We start from the raw sequence: 20,291 nt of genomic DNA on the forward strand, positions 1-20,291 counted from the left end.
GGGTCCGGATGATTGCGCATAGTTGTCCTGGAAGAGTCTTCGAAGTATCACAAGATAGGTGGCTCCTCCCCTGGACTACAGTGCGCATGGGCATCCTCTCCATCCTCAGATTGTTTTTCGCCATTGTGGCAGAGATGGAGTGTAATACAGTGAGTGATGTCCATGCTACATAGTAATTCTGAATGCTACAGCTGCTACAGGCGCCGGGGAGGAGGGTGGGCGATATGAATGTCAGCAGCCCTACATGCCAAGAACAGATGCATACTGGTAAGTAGCATATTCAGTTCGAGGCATGTGGGCTGCTGAATTCCTATCTGTGCATAGATTACATAGCAGTCCCTCCTGTTAGCGGCAGCCGCCCATGCCAGCTGCAGCAGTCTAAAAAAGAGTTTTGAGAACAGCCTGTCCTACTGCTGCCTGCTGTTTAGAATGCACATCTACGCAGTAGTGTTTCGTAAATGTATGTGTGGTGGACCATGTGGCTGCCTTACATATCTCTTCTAAAGGAATATTCCCTAGGAAAGCCATGGACGCTCCTAATTTACGTGTGGAGTGTGCTCTTGGTGGAATGGTAGGTGTGCGTTTAGCCTTAGCATAGCAAATCTGTATACACTTAACGATCCACCTGGCTATCCCTGCCTTGGAAATGGGGTTGCCTTTGTCTTGTGGAGAAAATGCGACAAAGCAGTTTTGTTTTTCTGAAATCCTTTGTTCTGTCTATATAGTACATAAGAGCCCTTTTGACATCTAATGTGTGTAGGGATCTCTCTGCGACATTTTCTGGATTAGGAAAGAAAACTGGCAGTTCGATGGTCTGGTTCATGTGGAACTGCGAAATCACTTTAGGCATGAATGTAGGGTTGGTGCGTAGTACAACTCTATTTGCATGGACCTGTATGAATGGCTCTTGAATGGTTAGTGCCTGGAGTTCACTAACTCTCCTTAGTGAGGTAATGGCTACTAGAAAAGCCACATTTCAGGTTAGAAACTGAATCTCACAAGAGTGTTGAGGTTCAAAAGGTGGTCCCATCAGTCTGGTGAGGACCACATTGAGGTTCCAGACTGGTGAAGGTGAGTGTCTGGGAGGGATCACTCTTGAGTCCTTCCAGAAAAGCCTTAATGGCAGGCACCCTGAACAGTGAGAGGTGCTGCCTGTTTTGAAGATAAGCTGCTATTGCGGATAAATGTATACGAATGGAACTGTACGCCAGATTACATCTGTATAAGTGCAATAAATAACAGATAATGTTTTGAATAGAAGCATCCAGCGGGTTAATGTCATTGTTGTTACAATATATGACAAACCTATTCCATTTAGCCGCATAGCATGCTCTAGTTGTGGGCCGTCTTGCCTCCTTGATGATATTCATACATTCTGGTGGCAAGTTGAGGTAGCCAAATTCTAAGACTTCAGGAGCCAGATTGAGCTGTTGCGGATCTGGATGCTGAATGTCGCCATGGCTCTGCGTCAAAAGCCTGGGTGTGAGGTGCAGCCTATGATGCGGTACCACGGATAGTTCCAGAAATGTGGTGTACCATGGTTGGCGTGCCCACAGTGGAGAAACCAGGATGAGTGTCATCGAGTGTTGCCTCAGTTTGCGTGCCACTAACGGTATTAGAGGTGCTGGGGGAAAAGCTTACGCAAATATGCCTGGCCAGTTCATCCATATCGCATTGCCCTGCGACTGTGGGTGTGGGAACCTGCTGGCGAAGCTTTGGCATTTTGCGTTTTCCCTTGTGGCGAACAGGTCTATCTGTGGATGACCCCACTAATGGAAGTACGGTCTGAGTACTGATGGGTGTATCTCCCACTCGTGCATCTGGTGGCTGTGCCTGCTGAGCAGATCCGCCATCTGGTTGTCTTTGCCCGGGAGGTGTTCCGCCATGAGGAAGATGTTCCTTTGAATGGCCCACTTCCACATGCTCTGAGCCAGATGAGACAACTGTGGAGAGTGTGTTCCTCCCTGCTTTTGTATGTAGTACATGGCAGTCATGTTGTCCATCCGGATCAACACGACTTTGTTGCACAAGTGTACTTTGAAGGCCTTCATTGCCATGAAGATCGCCATCAATTCCAAAAGGTTGATGTGCATCTTCTTTTGCTGTACTGTCCATAGTCCCTGCACCGTGTAATGGAGTACATGAGCTCCCCATCCTTGGAGAGATGCGTCCGTTGTCAGTATTATTTGTGGTACAGGCTCTTGGAACGGTCGGCCCTTGCAAAGGTTTTGTGGGTTCCACCAATACAGAGAGTTGTATGCCCGACCGTTCACCAACACTAGTTTGAGTTTGAAAGTTCTTGTAGAGCGCACGTTTACCAGCGGCTTCTTGGCGCTATAGCTAACGGGGACTGAGGTTAGAGGTAGGGAGGTCAGAAAGAACATTTAATCAAAGGATTTTGTAAATAGATGGGTTTTAAGGCATTTGCGGAATTGTGAATAGAGGGGGATGGAGCGGGCGTTCCCGTAGTCCAGGCGGGACACCACCATGGCCAGGATGATGAGTTTGAGGGCAGAGAAAGTGAAGAAGCGGGACACCCTGCGTATAGTACGCAGTGAAAGAAAGGAAGAAGATACCACAGAGCTAACCTGGGAGTGAAGGGTGAGTTGAGAGTTAAGTTTTATGCCTAAAGTTTTAACTGAGGAAGAGGGAACAGGAGAAAGACCAAGAGAGGGGGGCCAAAAAAGAGGGGACCAGGGGCTGGATGAACCACCCGTCAACACCAGTTCGGTTTTATCAGGGTTGAGTTTAAGGTGGTTGTGGTTCATCCAGTCCCTGATATGAAGCATGACAGTTTGGAAATTAAGTACAGCAGAAGGAGAGGAGAGATTAAAGACCAGCTGGAGGTCATCCGCATAATTAAATACGGTGACCTCCATCTGTTGAAGAGAGAAAATCAGAGGGGCAATATACAGATTAAACAAGAGGGGAGAGTCCTTGAGCCTGATTCCACTGACGTGCTAAGCACTCCTGAAGCGGGCGCATATGTAGCCTCGCGTGCGGGACTATGAAGAAGCAGGAGGCCATCATGCCTAGCAGCTGCATGAACACTCTTGCTGGAAGTGAGTGTTGGGGTCTGAACTTCTGTATTAGCAGTTGCATGCTGTTTATTCTCGCTGAATTTAGCTGAGCTTTGGCAGCCAGAGTGTTTATTGTCGCGCCCAGGTACTGTCGCACGTGGGTGGGCTGAAGATGTGACTTTGGGTAATACAGCGAGAATCCCAGACTGTGAAGAAGATGAATGGTGTGGGACATGTGGCTGGCACACTGCTGGGCCATCTTTGCTTGAATAAGCCAGTCGTCCAGATACGGGTAGACATGTATATGCGGTCTTCTTAGGTGTGCTGCTAATGTCGACAGGCACTTTGTGAACACCCTGACGCCGTAGTTACTCCGAAAGGGAGGACTTTGAACTGATAATGTTGATTTTGAATAGTGAACCTGAGATACTGTCTGTCTGATGGGTGTATGGGTATATGGAAATACGCATCTTTTAGATCTAGAGTCGCTAGGAGTCTCCCTGACTGAGTAACGGCAGAACCTGCTGTAAAGTGAGCATATGAAAATGCTCTGACAAAATGTAGCTGTTTAGAGGCCTGAGGTCCAGTATGGGTCTTAGAGACCCGTCCTTTTTGGGTATTAGGAAATACACAGAGTACATCCCTGAGCCTTGGTCTTCTACAAGCACGAGCTCTATGGCCCCTTTGGCAGCATACTGACGACCTCCTGCTGCAATAAGTGTAAGTGCTCTGCGGACATAGGACGGTGTCTTTATGGTATGTTGGGTGGAGTGGATGTTAATTCCAGGCAATACCCGTACTGGACAATGTCTCTCACCCACCTGTCTGTGGTGATGGATATCCAGACCGGCAGGAACTGTTGTAGTCTCCCCCCGACAGGTGTTAAGTGGTCGGGGGGCAGTGACAGGGTGTCACTGTTTGTTATTGGCAGAGGATCTGGAACTGTTTTCCTCTTCCTCTAACCTTGATGTTGTTTCCACGATATCCACCCCTGTTGTTTTTATTGTAGGTGGATTGTGTACCTTCTTTATTGTACTGTGTCTGCTGTGTGGACTGGCCTCTTGAAGGTCCTCTAGTATTGGAGCGACGAAAGGAGCCACCCCTACACTGCGGGGATTGCAGAGCCCCCATAGACTTTGCAGTCTCGGTGTCTTTTTTAATTTTTTCAAGGGTGGTGTCAACCTCAGGTCCAAATAAGTAGTCCGGGTTAACTGGCTGATTAAGGATATAAGTTTGTATTTCTGGCTTGAATCCCGAGATTCTTAACCAGGCATGTCTCCTTAACATGACGCTAGTGTTAATGGCCCTGGCTGCAGTGTCAGCTACGTCTAGCGCGCACTTGATGGAAGCATTGGTTATAAGCTTTCCTTCCTGGATTAGTAGTTCTGCACCCTCCTTGTACTGATCTGGTAGGTGTTGCAACAGTGTCTCAAGGGTATCATGATGGGACCTGTCATATCTGGCTAAGAGTGCCTGATTGTTGGCAATGCGCCAGATGTTGGCTGCCTGCGCTGCCACCCTTTTTCCTGAAGTTTCCAGAACTTTCGACTCCTTGTCCGGAGGAGGAGCATCACCTGTAGTCTGTGAGTTTGCCCTCTTACGTGCATTAGAAACAACGAATGAGTCCAATGGCAACTGTCCTCTTATATATGTAGGGTCCACAGGTTCCGGTCTATATTTTTTTTCAATTCTTGGGTTTAATACCCTGGCGGTTTCCTTAAAAATGTCACCAGCATGCTTAAGGACCCCTTTTAGCATGGGCAGGGTCTTGACTGTCCTTTCTGAAGTGGAAAAGGTGTCGACCAGAAAGTCTTCCTCCACAGGGTCAGCATGTAGTTGCACGTCATGGTTACTTGCCGCCCTTTCAATAAGGGCGTTAAAGGCAGTAGTGTCCTCAGTGGGAGATGTTTTTACACTGTATACCTGTGTGTCAGGGGCAGTGTGCGGATCTTTTGGGTCAGCTGGGTCTGCCCATGGTTGGTTTTGATCATCGGGATCAGTGTCCACATGATAAGTGTCATCCCCTGCATCCACATCTGAGTATGTGGGTGAAAAAGTCAGAGGTTCGTGACCATATGATTGGAGAGGTTCCACAAGAACCGGCGATGTTTTGAGTCCCTCTTCTTCTTCAAGGGAATCCTATATGACTCCATGGGTGTTTCTGGTATGATCTTCCTTTGATATATGGACAGTCTACCAGTTTCCGAGTCGATGAACTGCCTCGACTCCTGGTCTTCAGGCTCCTCTGTAGCCTCCACCTCCATCGACACTCTTTTGATGGCTCCGATACCTTTTTTCGGTTCGAACATCTTAGGACGCACGTCGGTGGCAACCCGAACTTGATTGGTGTTGATGCGGGCTGAACGTTCCCGACCAGCTTTGGTGTTGGGGCCTTTTTCGGCCCGACTGCCGTAGCCTTATTTTTGATGCGTTGGAGTGACTCCGACACCTCTTTGGCTATGAATGGGCTCGGTTGCGTCGACTTGACAGGGTCCTTTGGAGCCAGTCTTCGTCTTGTCCGCAAGCCTCGACCGAGGATCGAACCCTTCTTTTGATTGGGGTCTTTTGTGAGTGTCGACTCCCTTCGGCGTTGGCTTCGTTGGTTCGACAGCCTTGACTTTGGCCTTCGACGTCCCAGCCTTTGGTTCGATGACCTTCTTGAGCTTCTCTGTATCGACGGCCATTTTGTGTTTCTTCGGCTCCGAGGGGTTCGAGGCCTTGGAGCCGACCAGAGTTAGCTTCACTTTCGGTTTCGGTTTTGGCAGTGACGCTTTTGGTTTCGATGTCTTTGTATCGATCGATGGCGGTTTCGAAACCGACGGCTCTTTATATATGTTCGAAATCGGGCCTTTATGCAGGGCTGTTGCACTAGTCTGTAGCTATTGGGTAAGGCCATGTGGCGATCCCTCGACCTGAGCCTTAGTGAGCGCTTCATCGTCAGCCGCCGTATAACCGGTTGGGCCTAGCTCCTCGCCTGAGCTATTTTCTACAGCCCCAAGGGCCTCTGCGTCGTCTCCTACCTCCTCCACGACGTTTTCGTCTTCTTCTAAGACCTCCTTGTCTTCGACATCCTACTCGGAGTCATGGCCCGAAGCCGGATCAGAGAGTTCTTCTTGATCCTCCAGATAAACGACCTCTTCGGTCCCGAAGATGTTTTCTGGAACAGGCGCTGATCTCTGCGACTCCAATCAAGCCGCGTGTCGGATCCGAAGAGTTTTCTTTGACCAGAACCGGGCACAGGCCATATAGTTGGCCTCGTTGTGATCCGGGGACAGGCACTTGTTGCACACAGGAGTGACATCAATGTGCGGGTATTTTGCATTACAAAGTGGACACCTTTTAAATGGGCTTCTTTCCATGGTAGATCGAAGATCGGCTCGAAAGTGGAAGAAACCCAGTCTAATTCCTCGATGTCCTCTCGAAGCAAAGGTATCGGTACCGAACGAAACAATACCGACGCTGTTGAAAGCCTTTTGGCTTCGTAGAAAGTTTTCCTAACTTGAGCTAAGATAGTAACATCCGAGCCCAATGGCGGAAAAAAACTATCTGAGGATGGAGAGGATGCCCATGCGCACTGTAGTCCAGGGGAGGAGCCACCTATCTCGTGATACTTCGAAGACTCTTCCAGGACAACAATGTGTAATCATCCGGACCCAACACTAGGCGGCGATCTATGCACAGATATGAATTCAGCAGCCCACATGCCTCGAACATCGATGTATAAAACAAACGAGGTGGATTTCAATGTATATGAACGTCCATCTAAAGTTCAAGAAGCCTAATGATTAAAGTTCTGTCCAGAATCAGTATGTCTAGGGGAAGAAATATATGTGGGGTTATTGTCTGTTAGGTGCTGTCAAGAAGAAGGAATCACCGTTAGGTCTGTGTTGTTTTAGGCTGGGTAATAACATGATTGTGTTACAGCTAAACTTCCACTACCTTGTAGGAGATATTTGAATTCATCTTTTCAATTAGTAATTTGGTTCTGGAATATGCTTGTCTTCTAAAGGGGCCTACAGTGGAACTCTTAGTCTGTGCTGCATTATAAAAGTATGACAAGGAGGAATACAGAGATCTGGTACATCGCTGAGGTATCCTATCCAGGAGAGGACCTTCAGTGCGCATATTGGTCCCTCAAATTATAATTAAATACCTTTTTTTTTTTTTAAGTAACAGAACGCTCGGACCTATTTGATGTCTATTTGATGACTTTGGGACCTTACGTATAAGGTCCCAAAGTCGAGACCTATTGGCTATGCCAATGATTGTTTCTGTTGGTGAGACAGGATTAGCTCACTTGTATATGAATGGGGCGAGGGCAAGGGACAAGGAGTATTACCGTTAAGTAATAAGGCAAAAGGCACACAATGGAAAGAAAGAAGAGGTGAGGACGAGCTCCTAATACCAGACACTTCAGGCGAGTGGGAGGAGCTCCTGTGTTGAGGAGTGGAAGGAATGAAAAGCAGTTACACAAGGGATTTACGCAACCTCTGTGCAGTTACGCAACCTCTGTGCTTTGCACATGCAAGAACTCCATGCACAGGTGGCAGAAATGTGTATGCACACCTAGACAACTAATGACCCCCCTCCCCCTTTATTCCTCAGTCCGGTGTATACCTGCACTTCTTTCCAACGTAAAGCCCTAGAAGATTGGTGAGGACGTAATACGAACATCATCTCGGATTGTAAAGTGTATATCTGTGCTGGAATGTAAAAGCCCAGCTTTCTGATGAAATGCCATAGAATGGCACTGCCTTGGTATAAACAGACTTTCTGCAACACATGCATATTATTTTTATTTAAGTGTTGAGAGAGAGAAACAGAGAATGAGTTTGCGTGCATAGGGGTTTTCAGTGGTCCTCATAAAACTGCTTTATCTGTTCTTAGTACACAAATATTTAAAATCATTTTAAGAAAAATATACATTTTTGTCTTGTGCTTTTTATTGACATGTTCACCTGCTCAAACCGCTCTACCGCACGCACACACACATATGTTTGCTACCAAACACTCACACAGCTTAAGAAAGTTAACTGAGAATGCCCGGGACACATGACAGGTCCATCTCCGTGTGTGAAATTGCGCAGAAAGTATAAAAAAAAAAAAAGTAACTAAATTCAACTAAATCAAGACTCTTGGGGGAGAACTGGTGAAGCCCTTGTGAGTAGGCTTGGACATTTCCAACTCTATTCCAATCATTAAAGCAGAGGTTGCATAATTTGAGATTCAAACATACCGCCGGTGACAAACAAAGGAACCTCAAAGTCACAAGTTCGAATTAAGCCGCGGCAAGTTAACGTTTGGATATTTCCAATAGGAGCAAATGTGGTACTATAAATCGGGCAAGGGTGACCGGTTATGTAGAGTGAGGGTTAAGCATATTTCTACAATGCAAATACTCAGATTAACATGTGGACAAAAAAATTAAATATACTCACGGGTCGACACTCTTGGCAATGGAGGCCATGATAAATAGAACAGCTTCGGTTACCTCCCACGGAGGGTTTCCATCTTTCAGAGTTGAGTACAACTAAAGAAAAAAAAGAAATTGTAGTCAGCTGCAATGGATGGAAATATTAAGCCTACATCCGACTGAAAAAGGAGTACAGCCATGAAAGCAAAGTGGAAGACAATGTTACAAAAAGATTAGGGAGAAAGACTTAAGTGATTTTGTATTTGTTAGGCAACATTTAGGAATAGCAAAGTGTGGAAGAAGTGAAATGGTTACTTACCTGTAGGAATAGGTTAGCAGCTTGAGAGTCTTCTGTATTCACAGGCTTTGCATTATTGTTCCATCTAGTAGCTGGGTTTCAAATTGTGTCCAACTTTGTGGGTGTTGTTGAACACTATTGGGTTTTGTGCTTGCCTGTAGGGAAGTGCGTTTCTGTTGCAGTAACCCCTCCTCTCCACTTTTTGCCTGATAAGAAAACAAGTTATTTACCTGTAACTTTGGTTCTCCAGTATTGTTAACTTTCATAGATTACCATAGCTTGTATCGTTCCCCGTTGTCGGAATGGGAGCCTTGGTAAATAAAAAATACCATAGCAGTAGGTACAAAAGAGAAAGAAAAGGCCTAGGTTTAATCTCGTTGTATAGCATATCCACCACTTTTTGCAAAAGAAACCAAAATAATGCAACAACCAATCAGATTAGCCTCACCCCATAAAACCTTCCCAAGAGAGCCTCAGAGCCTCAGATTTTCATAGCCGTTGTGGAACAGTATAACCGAATATGTTGAAGGCTGAGCTTTCCCAGAGGAGGAGGGTGGGCTCATGGGAATCTGTGAAAGTTACCAATACTGGAGAACCTAAGTTACAGGTAAGTAACTTGTTTTTTTACTCCAGTATTGGAACTTTAGCAGTTACAAAAGACGAACATTTTGTGTAATAAACCATAGAATAACCTTGTGTCTATAGCATCATGAGAAATACAAGTTACCAAAACATTAGTCAGTAAACATCATCAGATACAAAATGTGCGAACAAATAAAAGGAAGGAGGGTTAGAAGGGAAAGCTCACCGCTCACTGGAAGAGATTCCTCAGGACTGCCGGTCCCACTGCAGCATCACTCCGCGTGAAAGAGTCCAAGCAGTAATGTTTTGTGAAGGTATGGGCACGGCTCCATGTAGCTTCAGTGCAAATGTCTTTGATAGGCGCTCCAGCAAAAAGAGCAGCAGAAGATGAAACTGATCTTGTAGAGTGCGCCGGGAACTGCCATTCGAGGGGCTTACCAGCCACATGGTGACAGTAGTGGATAGCGCTGGCTATCCATTGTGCAACTCCTTGCTTCGAAAGGAGAAAACCGTTGCGAGGTGCACTGAAAGCGACAAAGAGCGGAGTAGATTTCCTGAAGCCCTGGGTGCGTTGGAGATACAATTTTAAACATCTTTTAACATCCAAGAGGGGTGTGGCTTAACAAGATGGCCAGCTAGACGTGTTTTTGCTCAGCTCCAGCCCCAACGGTTAAAAAATCCTGTATTATCCTGGCGTAGTGGTGTCGCCATGCTCGATCCTGTGGTGGGGGCCCCCCTTGACCTCCGCGGTCCCGGAGCTGCGACAGCAACACTGCCCGCAACCGTAGAACAGCGTGCGGCCCACGACAGACCCGCCAAAGCTCGTAATCAGAAAATGGCAGCCTCCGCACTGAGGGCCGGTGAGGCGCGCTGCCGTGCCTGAAGGGGCATCGGAGCTGCTCCCGCGACAGGCGGGACGTGGTGCGGACCCCGGCGGGGAGTGACGGCGATTGGTGGCAGCGGTGCACGGCAGCCTGACAGCTCGCCACAGAACCCGGCGACAGAATCCACGCTACGCGGGTGTGGCTAGGCCTGCTCACACCCCGGCTGCTGCTGTCTGGGGGCGGCGCGGAGGCCCGTATCTTGAACAGTGCACTTAGGGACCGGACTGCCTGTGAGTCCTTGCTCCCCCTCGGGAGGAAGATTGTGCCCTGAAGCTCTCAAAGGTGGTGGAGGTGAGGAGTGGTGGTGAGCCTGGGTGGGCCTCCGCGCCGAGCTGGAGTTATAGACGGGCCAACGGATGGGAGTGTGGGCGACGGATACAGACGCAGGGTGGCCGGATGGCAGATGAGATCCTGGTGACTGGGAGTCCTTCCAGCGAGGGAGGCTTGGACAAAGGGTTTCCTGTCAGGGGCGGTGCTAGCACCATCCCAGACAGGGTTTTGTGTATCCTGGGTAGGCAGGGCTTTAGAGGAAGGTGACTGCAAGTGGCACCCCGGTGCTCACTATGCAAAGGCCGGCTAGAACCAGTTCCAGGGGCACACCAGCCCCTGACCTGGGGAAAGTCCGGCATGGGAGAGGGGTGTAACCACCCCCCTTCCTGGTCCCACCCATGGGCAGGACCTAGTCGCGTGCCAGCCCCTTTCCTTAGTATAAAGATAGGAGCGGGCCCCCTTCCAAATTAGATCATCTTTGAATCCTGATACTACTTTCTACGAAATGAACTCAAGACTTCTTCCTAAGATTTCTCCCTTGTGACTAAGGAGTAGTCACCCTGCATCTGCGGGCACCAACTAAGAACACTGCGGTTTGCTGCACGTCCTTCCTCCGGAATCCGACCGACCAGCACGACGAGACCCGGCTTCCCTGGCACCTCTGACCTCTACCTACATCATCAGCCCAGCTGAGATCCGTGGGTGTGACGAGACCTCGAGGGACTGGTCATCTTCAGAACTGCACTACGCTTATCCAGCATGACCGCCGAGGGATCCTCGAGTGAGTGCTTTGGGGTTCGAGAAGCCCTAACCCTGAGCAGCTCCAGCACCGAAGTCCAGCCCCCCAGCATCCACGAGATCTGCGTGTGGCCCTTCTGCTCTTTGCTGCTCACCGCGTTGTCCGGCTACTTGCCTGCTGGCTTGTGGCCCTCTTGACGACGCACCACGACGACAACACCGCTGGTCTGGTTGCTCCAGACTGGCCCTTGCTCCCCTCCAACAGAGGAGCACCCCCGGACCCTCCTGGTCCACTCCAGAAGCCATTTTGAGTCCACCGCGTGGGCTTGCATTTGCCAAGAGTTGTTGCCCCAATCCTGGGTCCAGCGACGTCGACAGCAGACACCTTCATGGGACAGCTCGCACCTCCATCCTGGTCGCGGACAACGCCTCCTGGTCTGTGAGACTCCAGAGCCCAGCATTGCCCACTCATCTGGTCGAGGTGACTCCATCCGCTGCCATCCTGGTGCCCATCTAATCACTGGCTAGTGATTCAGAACTTGGTCCCCTCTGCTTACAGGTATCCTCCATCATCGATCCAGGCTTGGATCCCTCCGAATCTCTTCACTGGTCGCCTGCCAGCAACAACTTCTTTCAGGCTCCATAGACTGCAACGAGGATTCCCGACGTCTTTTCAGACCTATGCAGCCGCAGCCCCTGGGCTAGGTAACCTGAGCATTTCGGTGCTCCAGCATAGCTTAACTATCCAAAGGTCCAGATCCTTTTTCGTTTCAGCTCTACCTAGTCGGATTCGTCCGATAACACTAACTTTACGAAATCTAGCATCCATAGACTTTGCCCCGCATCCCGCGTGAGAGTGCACACTCTGCACCCGATCCCCCTAGGCTTCCTGCTAGTAATATGAAGGTTCAGTAGTCCAGTCCTAGCGATCCCAAAGCCTTTGAGACTAGTTACTTACCTGCTAGTATTTCGCATTCCACTTTTAGAGTATATGGTTTTTCGTGCCCCTCGGGCATTTGTGTAAATTGTGCGACTTAAAGTATTTTCGTTAGAGCTTTGTATTGTACTTAGCACCCTGTCCTCAAAGAGTCCCGGGTTGTGGTGTTCTAAATAAATATACTTTTATTTTCATAACAACTTGTGTGGTGTCCTTTCACTTGGTGTTCAAGGGGTATACGTGATGGTATAACAGCTGGCTTAACACGCCCTCTAGAGTCTAGCCTAAAGACTGCTCTTGTCCATGCTACTAGGATAGCTGGTCTACGGTTGACTTACAACCAATCATCAATAAGGGTTGTTTGGACTGATACAAAGTGCTCACTAGAATAGTGAACATTATATATCAGGCCAACTTCTCACAGCCCAAAGCCAGCCTTGCCATCTGAGGACTGCTGCTACTGCCAGAGAGCGGAAAGCTGTAGTAGCAATGTCCATTGCGTAATCTATAATTTCCGAAGAGTTAACGTTCTCCCTCCTCTAGGATTTTCTTGGCGTCAGCCTTCAAATCTTCAGGTAGCTGGTCCAAATACAGGGATAGGTCGCACCACATTTGGCGATCATATAGTCCAAGAATCGCTAAGGTATTAGCCACCCTGACCAGGAGGCTGGACATAGTAGAGAACCTCTTCCCCACATTATCTAGTCGTCTACCCTCTTTATCTGGTGGTGTGGTGAGGGGGGCCGACGGATTCTTTGACTTACTTTGGTCCGCTTGAGAAATTACAGAGTCGGTTTCAGCTGGCTGACCAGACAAGCGGGGCTATAATCTTGAGCCTTGTACTTCTTCTCCAGTCAAGGAAGAACAGGCATGACCGTTGTAGGAGAGTAGGGTCTGCAATCCTATGATCACCCAGATTTTTTGCTTTTGTTTCACTGGTTTACGACTTTCTCTGGCTGTGGGCCTGCCAATCAGACCCACAGCCTGGCTGTTCTCTTTCTAAATTACCTCATGTACCCTAGGTGCATCTACCAATTGGTACTGGGCCACCTTATCAGACCCTGTAACTCAGGGCATAGGTGTACCCAGGGCTGCCAGGGGCTGCAGCATGTATTATGCCACCCCTGGCTGGCCTCCTAAATTTGACACAACTGGCTGCATGACAGCTGGGGCAAAGTCGTGTAATCCCCCTTTGCTGTAGGTGTAGTATACCTATACCTAACCCTAAAATGGACACACAGATTCCTATCAGTCACTCCTATGGCAGGCCTTGACAATCCTGAAGGCAGAGTGCTTGGAATCGTGTGAGATGGTGCTCTGGCATGAGCTGAGCCTGTCTGCAGCTTGCGGAATCAAGTCCTAATAGCTGTTCCATGATATCGCATACCATATACTCTTAAGTGCATTATAATCCTCGCGGTTAAATGCTATCTTTGGTATTGCTTTATCAAAACATGTCGAGTAAGGTGTCATACGAATTGGAATACTAACCCCTCGCCAATTCTGGCGACGGGGTTAGCATTCCACCCTTCTAGAGGGACACGACATGTATGTAACTGTGAACCCCGGTTAAAGTTAACTGAAGCCTCAGCTCCACAAAATGGATGCTGCCACCACAGACACGAGGCTGACCCCCTGCAGCTGGGAGTCCTTCCAGCGAGGGGAGCCTGGACAAAGGGTTTCCTGTCAGGGGCGGTGCTAGCACCGTCCCAGACATGGTTTTGTGTATCCTGGGTAGGCAGGGCTTTACAGGAAGGTGACTGCTGAGTGGCACCCCGGTGCTCACTACGCATAGGCCGGTCTGAACCAGTTCCAGGGGCACACCAGCCCCTGGCCTGGGGAAGTCCAGCATGGCTGAGGGGTGTAACCACCCCCCACCTAGTCCCACCCATAGGCAGGACCTAGTCACCGGGTCAGCCCCCTTTTTTAGTATAAAGATGGGAGCGGGCCCCCTGTTAAAATTAGATCATCTTTGGAATCAAGATACCACTTTCTTCGAAAGGACTTCACGATTTCTTCTTCAAGATTCTCCCTTGTGGCTAAGGAGTAGTCACCCTGCATCAAGCGGGCACCATCCTAAAGAACACTGCGGTCTGCTGCAAGTCCTTCATCACGAATCCGACGACCCAGCTCGACGAGACCCGGCTTCCCTGGCACCTCTGACCTCTACTCACCTCTACAGCCAAGCTGAGAACCGTGAGTGCGACGAGACCTCAAGGGACCGACGATCGCCAAGACTGCACGACATCTTTACTGCAAGCCCACCGTGTCCTCCACTGGTGAGTGCTTTGGGGTCCGAGAAGCCCCGACCCTGCGCAGCTCCAGCACCCAAGATCAGCCCCCCTGCATCTCCACGATCTGCGTGGGGCCCTTCTGCTGTTTGCTGTGCACCGCGTTGTTTGACTACTAGCCGGCTGGCTTGTGGCCTTCTGAACGACGCCCAACGACTTCACGACTGCTGGTCTGGTTGCTCCAGGCTGGCCCTTGCTTCCTTGTTCAAGAGAGGCACCCCGGACCCTCCTGGTCCACCCCAGACGCCATTTTAGGTCCACCGCGTGGGCTTGAATTCGCCAAGGCTTTGTTGCCCAATCCTGGGTCCAGCGACGCCGACAGCTTCCATCTTCGTGGGACAGCTCGATCCTCCATCCTGGTCGCCGACAACGCCTCCTGGTCCGTGAGATCTTCGAGTCAAGCGTCACCCACTCACCTTGTCGAGGTGGCTACCATCCGGTGCCCTCCTGGTGCCCACTGACTACTGGCTAGTAGTCTCGAACTTGGTCCCCTCTGCTTTCAGGTGTCATCTATCTTCGAGATCCAGGCTTGGATCCAACTGAACTTTCTTCACTGGTCACCGGCCAGCATCTTTTCTTCCGGCTCCTGGTCCGTCTACGAGGATTCCCGACGTCTTTTCAGACCTATGCAGCTGCAGCCCCTGGGCTAGGTAACTTCGGCATTTCGGTGCCCCAGCATAGCCTCACTATCCAAGGGTCAGAATCTACTTTCGTTTTCTCCCTACCAGGTCGGGTTCGCCCGAGAACACTAACTTTCTAATTCCTAGCTACCATAGACTTTTGTCCCGCATCTCGCGTGAGAGTGCACACACTGCACCCGAGTCCCCTAGGCCTCCTAGAAGTAATCTAACGATTCCCTAGTCAAGTCCTAGCGATTCCAAAAGCTATTAGTACTGTACTTACCTGCTAGTAATTTCGCATTCCACTTTCAGAGTATATGGTTTTCCGTGCCCCTCGGGCATTTGTATATACTGTGCTAACTTAAGTATTTTTGTAAGAGTTTTGGTTTGTGCTTAGTACCCTGTCCTCATAAAGAGTACAGGGCTGTTGTGATCTTTAAATAAATAACTGTTTATTTTCATAACACTTGTGTGGTGTCCTTTCACTTGGTATTCAAGGGGTATATGTGTGGTAAACAGCTGGCTTAACACGCCCTCTCGAGTCTTTAGCCTTAGACTGCTCGTATCCACGCTACTAGGATAGCTGGTCTATAAGGTTGACTTACAACCAATCATCAATAAGGGTTGCTGGACTGATACATAGTGTTCACTAGAATAGTGAGCACTGCATATCAGGCCACCTTCTCACATTGGTGAGCAGCGGTTGGGATTTGAGCTTGCTGTTGTTTTACCACACGTATCCTAAGAATATCTTGCTGAAAGATCACATAAGTACTGTTAGGTACATATAACTAAAGCTTAGAATACTCTGAGTTCTACTGAACCAGCTGTTGTAGCTCCTCAAGGCTTAGCACACCTTGGCTACAACTCTAGCAAGGGACCAGTAGGTAACACATAGTGTAGGTAGGTGCATCACTTACACCACACTAGAAGCAGTATGTCGGTCACAGGAGGAAACACTGAGTCTCCCCTTGTGTCAGTTGACCCTCCACAGGTCATCCCTTCAAGATATACTGCGCTTAGCTTCCATGAGTTACGACAGGTATGTACCTCTAGGAAGATTAAGCAGGGGTCTAACCCCACAACTGCTTTTCTGATTGGTCTCTTAGAGACTCATGATGCAAGGAGGGCTGGTAACCCAGACCCTTCTACTTCAGAAGGCAATATGCCCTCCCTACAGGGACCCTTTGATAACCAGGACCATCCACATCAGGAAGCAGATGATGCTGATGATGAGGATGATGACTTGGAATCTAAGGGTGAGGCAGAGCAGGACCAGGTAGAAGTCGTCAGACTAACCAGGACCAACTTAAGCAGACATGAGAGGGACTCTAGGGGAGCCCTGGGGCCACTCTCAGGTCAGCTTAACATTGGGAATGGACGAGTTAGATCTCTGTCAAGAGGCTCTAGCAGATCCATTCATACCAATGGCTCTCAACGTTCCTCTCAGAGGGGAATGACATCTCCCCAGAGGAGAATGTATGTAGCTAAAGAAAAGGCAGCCAATCTGAGGATTGAAAGGGAAGAACTTGCCCTGGCCAAAGAGAGGCTTGCCTTTGCTAGAGAGCAACAATTGAGTGGGACAGTCCCCACTGGTGGCAGCATTGTACCTAGCAATAGGGAAAGGAGTTTTGATACAAAACACCTTGGTAAGATAGTGCCCCCCTTTAAGCAAGGGGATGACATCCACAAATGGATTACTGCTTTGGAGAGGGCCTGCACTGTGCAAGGTGTTCCCCCAAGTCAGTGGGCAGCTATCTTGTGGCTCTCCTTTGAGGGTAAAGGAAGAGACAAGCTCCTCACCACAAGGGTGGAGGATGCTAATGATTACCAAGTCTTGAAAAGTGCACTGGTTGATGGGTTTGGCCTAACCACTGAGCAGTACAGGGTGCTGTTCAGGGATACCCAGAAAACTCAGTCTCAAGATTGGGCTGACTTTGTAGATTGTGCCACTAAGGCTTTTGAGGGCTGGTTGCTGGGCAGTAAGGTTACTGATTATAAAGGATTGTACAATTTGATGATGAGAGAGCAAATTTTAAACAATTGTCAGAACCAGTTGTTGCATCAGCATCTTGTTGACTCAGATCTGACCTCTCCCCAAGAATTGGGAAAGAAGGCAGACAGATGGGTTAGAACAAGAGTTAAACAGAACCAGGGCCAGAATCAAGGTGGTCAGAAGAAAGCAGACCAGAAGGGTAAAGATTCAAAAGGGGAACAAAATGACCAGAAGTCTTCGACAGGTCCCCAACAACCCAAAGAGGGTGGGGGTCAGGCTCCCCAAAAGAAGAAAGAAGGCCAATCTAAAAGGTGGTGCCAATACTGTAAAAGTAAAACTCACTGGTTTAGTGAGTGCACCAAGAAAGGAGGAGGGCAGACTCCTGCCACTGCAGCCCCTAAGGCACCTGTGCCCCCTAGTACAGCCAGCAGTGGTAGTGCACCTCCCAAGGGTTTAGTAGGGTTAACCCTGGGTTCTGAGGGGAGTGACAACTTAGTTGGCACCCTCACTCAGGCTGTCCTTGTCAGTACAGGGGATATGGATATGTCCCCTGACATAAGTCCCAATACTTTGGGCAAATACAGACAGACACCTTTTATTAATGGAAAAATGGCTCAGGCCTATAGGGACACTTGTGCCAGTGTCACAATGGTGACACCTAGCTTTGTGGACCCTGGACAGATCATGCCAGGTACAGAATTCCTGGTGACCAATGCAAGCAATGTCACTACCAATCATAGTATGGCAATTGTAGCTTTCTCCTGGGGAGGGGTAACTGGCCAAAAGAAGGTTGTAGTTAGTTCAGACCTCCCAGTGGATTGTTTGTTGGGCAATGATTTGGAGTCATCACAATGGTCAGAAGTGGAGCAGAGGACTCATCTGGAAATGTTAGGTTTGCCAGCACATGTGTTTGCTGTGACTAGGTCACAGGCCAGAAGATGCCCCACTGAACAGGTGCTGGATCCTGGAACAATGGACCAGACACCTTCCAAGAAAAAGAGCAGTAGGGTTAAGGCTGTGCCTTCCCCCTTGCCCCAGGTTGTGGATCAAGTCTCAGAGGAGGCTGACCTGCAGGAATTGAGGGAAACTGAGCCTAGAGAGTTTGAACTTGATCAAGTTGAATTCTTGGGCTCAGGGGGACCCTCAAGGGAAGACCTGGGGAAGGACCAGTTAGACTGCCCTTCTCTTGAACCCCTCAGACAGCAGGCTGCTGCTGAGGCTGCTGGGAACGCCACAGGTACCCACAAGGTATACTGGGAAGATGGACTCCTGTACACTGAGTCAAGAGACCCCAAGCCTGGCATGACCAGGAGGCTGGTTGTACCCTTGTCTCAGAGAGGTTTCCTACTTACCTTGGCCCATGAGATTCCCTTAGCAGGTCACTTAGGCCAGACAAAGACTTGGGACAGACTTGTCTCACACTTTCACTGGCCTCACATGAATGAGGATACCAAGGAGTTTTGTCGCTCCTGTGTCACTTGCCAAGCCAGTGGTAAGTCAGGTGGCACAACAAAGGCCCCCCTTATACCAATGCCTGTGGTGGGGGTGCCCTTTGAAAGAGTGGGGATTGATATTGTTGGTCCAATGGAACCCCAGACAGCATCAGGGCACAAGTTTATACTGGTGGTAGTGGATCATGCCACCAGGTATCCTGAAGCTATTCCACTTAGGACCACCACAGCACCTGTGGTGGCAAGGGCCCTAGTTGGAGTGTTCTCCAGAGTGGGCTTCCCTAAGGAGGTTGTCTCTGACAGAGGTGCAAACTTCATGTCAAGCTACTTAACTGCTATGTGGAAGGAGTGTGGTGTCAATTACAAATTCACTACACCCTATCACCCACAATGCAATGGGCTTGTTGAAAGGTTCAACAGGACCCTAAAAGGGATGATTCATGGACTACCTGAAACACTCAGGCGTAGATGGGATGTCCTGATGCCCTGCCTTCTGTTTGCTTACAGAGAGGTCCCACAAAAGGGGGTTGGCTACAGCCCTTTTGAACTTTTGTATGGGCACCCTGTGAGAGGCCCCTTGTGTTTGGTGAAGGAAGGATGGGAGAGACCTCTCAAAAAGCCTGCAACCAACATAATGGACTATGTACTTGGTCTCCGCTCCAGGATGGCTGAGTATATGGAGAAGGCATCAGAAAACCTTAAGGCCAGTCAAGAACTTCAAAAAGCTTGGCATGACCAAAAGGCTGTCCTGACTGTTTATCAGCCTGGACAGAAAGTGTGGGTGTTGGAGCCAGTGGCCCCAGCAGCACTCAAAGACAAATGGTCTGGGCCCCACACAATTCTTGAGCAAAAGGGAGAGGTCACCTACCTGGTGGACCTTGGAACTCCCAGGAGTCCCCACAGGGTACTCCATGTCAACAGGCTCAAAGCATATGTCGACAGGAAGGACATGAGCTTGCTCATGGCCATAGATGAGGGACAGGAGGAAGAGAGTGACCCTCTCCCAGACCTGCTCACTCAGAATCCTGATGATGGGTCAGTAGATGGTGTTGTCTTTTGTGGCAGCCTCTCTGAACATCAGCAGAAAGACTGTAAACAGGTTCTTCAGTCTTTCAGACATATGTTCTCTCTGACACCCAGTCAGACCAATTGGTGTACCCATGAGGTTGACACTGGTGACAGCCTGCCAGTCAAGAGTAAAATCTACAGGCAGCCTGATCATGTTAGAGACTGCATAAAAACTGAAGTGCAGAAAATGTTGGAATTGGGAGTCATTGAACCCTCAGATAGCCCTTGGGCTAGTCCAGTAGTTCTAGTGCCAAAGCCTCACACCCAAGATGGTAAGAGAGAGATGAGGTTTTGCGTAGACTACAGGGGTCTCAATGCAGTCACTAAGACTGATGCCCATCCAATACCAAGGGCAGATGAACTTATAGATAGGTTGGCTTCTGCCAACTACTTAAGTACATTTGACTTAACAGCTGGGTATTGGCAAATCAGGTTAGCTGAGGATGCCAAACCCAAAACAGCATTTTCAACCCCTGGTGGGCATTATCAATTTGTGGTAATGCCCTTTGGTCTGAAAAATGCACCTGCCACCTTCCAAAGGTTGGTGAATCAAGTCCTTACTGGGCTGGATGACTTCTGTGCAGCATATCTAGATGATATTGCTGTCTTTAGCTCCACCTGGGAGGATCACCTGGTCCACCTGAGGAAAGTGTTAGAGGCTCTGCAAGCAGCAGGCCTCACTATCAAGGCCACCAAGTGCCAGATAGGGCAGACACAGGTTGT

The 20,291-nt window shown here is 49.1% G+C and overlaps 1 protein-coding gene across 2 annotated transcripts in view; it reads right to left on the bottom strand.

Annotated features, from left to right (window-relative positions):
- TNPO3 (transportin 3) overlaps positions 1-20,291 on the bottom strand; it is a 1,270,791-nt gene that overhangs the window by 752,873 nt on the left and 497,627 nt on the right. For both annotated transcript variants that reach the window (XM_086918869.1, XM_086918868.1), the window contains exon 10: positions 8,459-8,550. In XM_086918869.1, coding sequence (XP_086774995.1) covers positions 8,459-8,550 — 92 coding nt within the window. The remainder of the gene's footprint in view (positions 1-8,458; positions 8,551-20,291) is intronic.

Source organism: Lissotriton vulgaris, chromosome 1_1 (assembly GCF_964263255.1).
Source record: "Lissotriton vulgaris chromosome 1_1, aLisVul1.2, whole genome shotgun sequence".
In the NCBI taxonomy this organism is placed as follows: Eukaryota; Metazoa; Chordata; class Amphibia; order Caudata; family Salamandridae; genus Lissotriton; species Lissotriton vulgaris.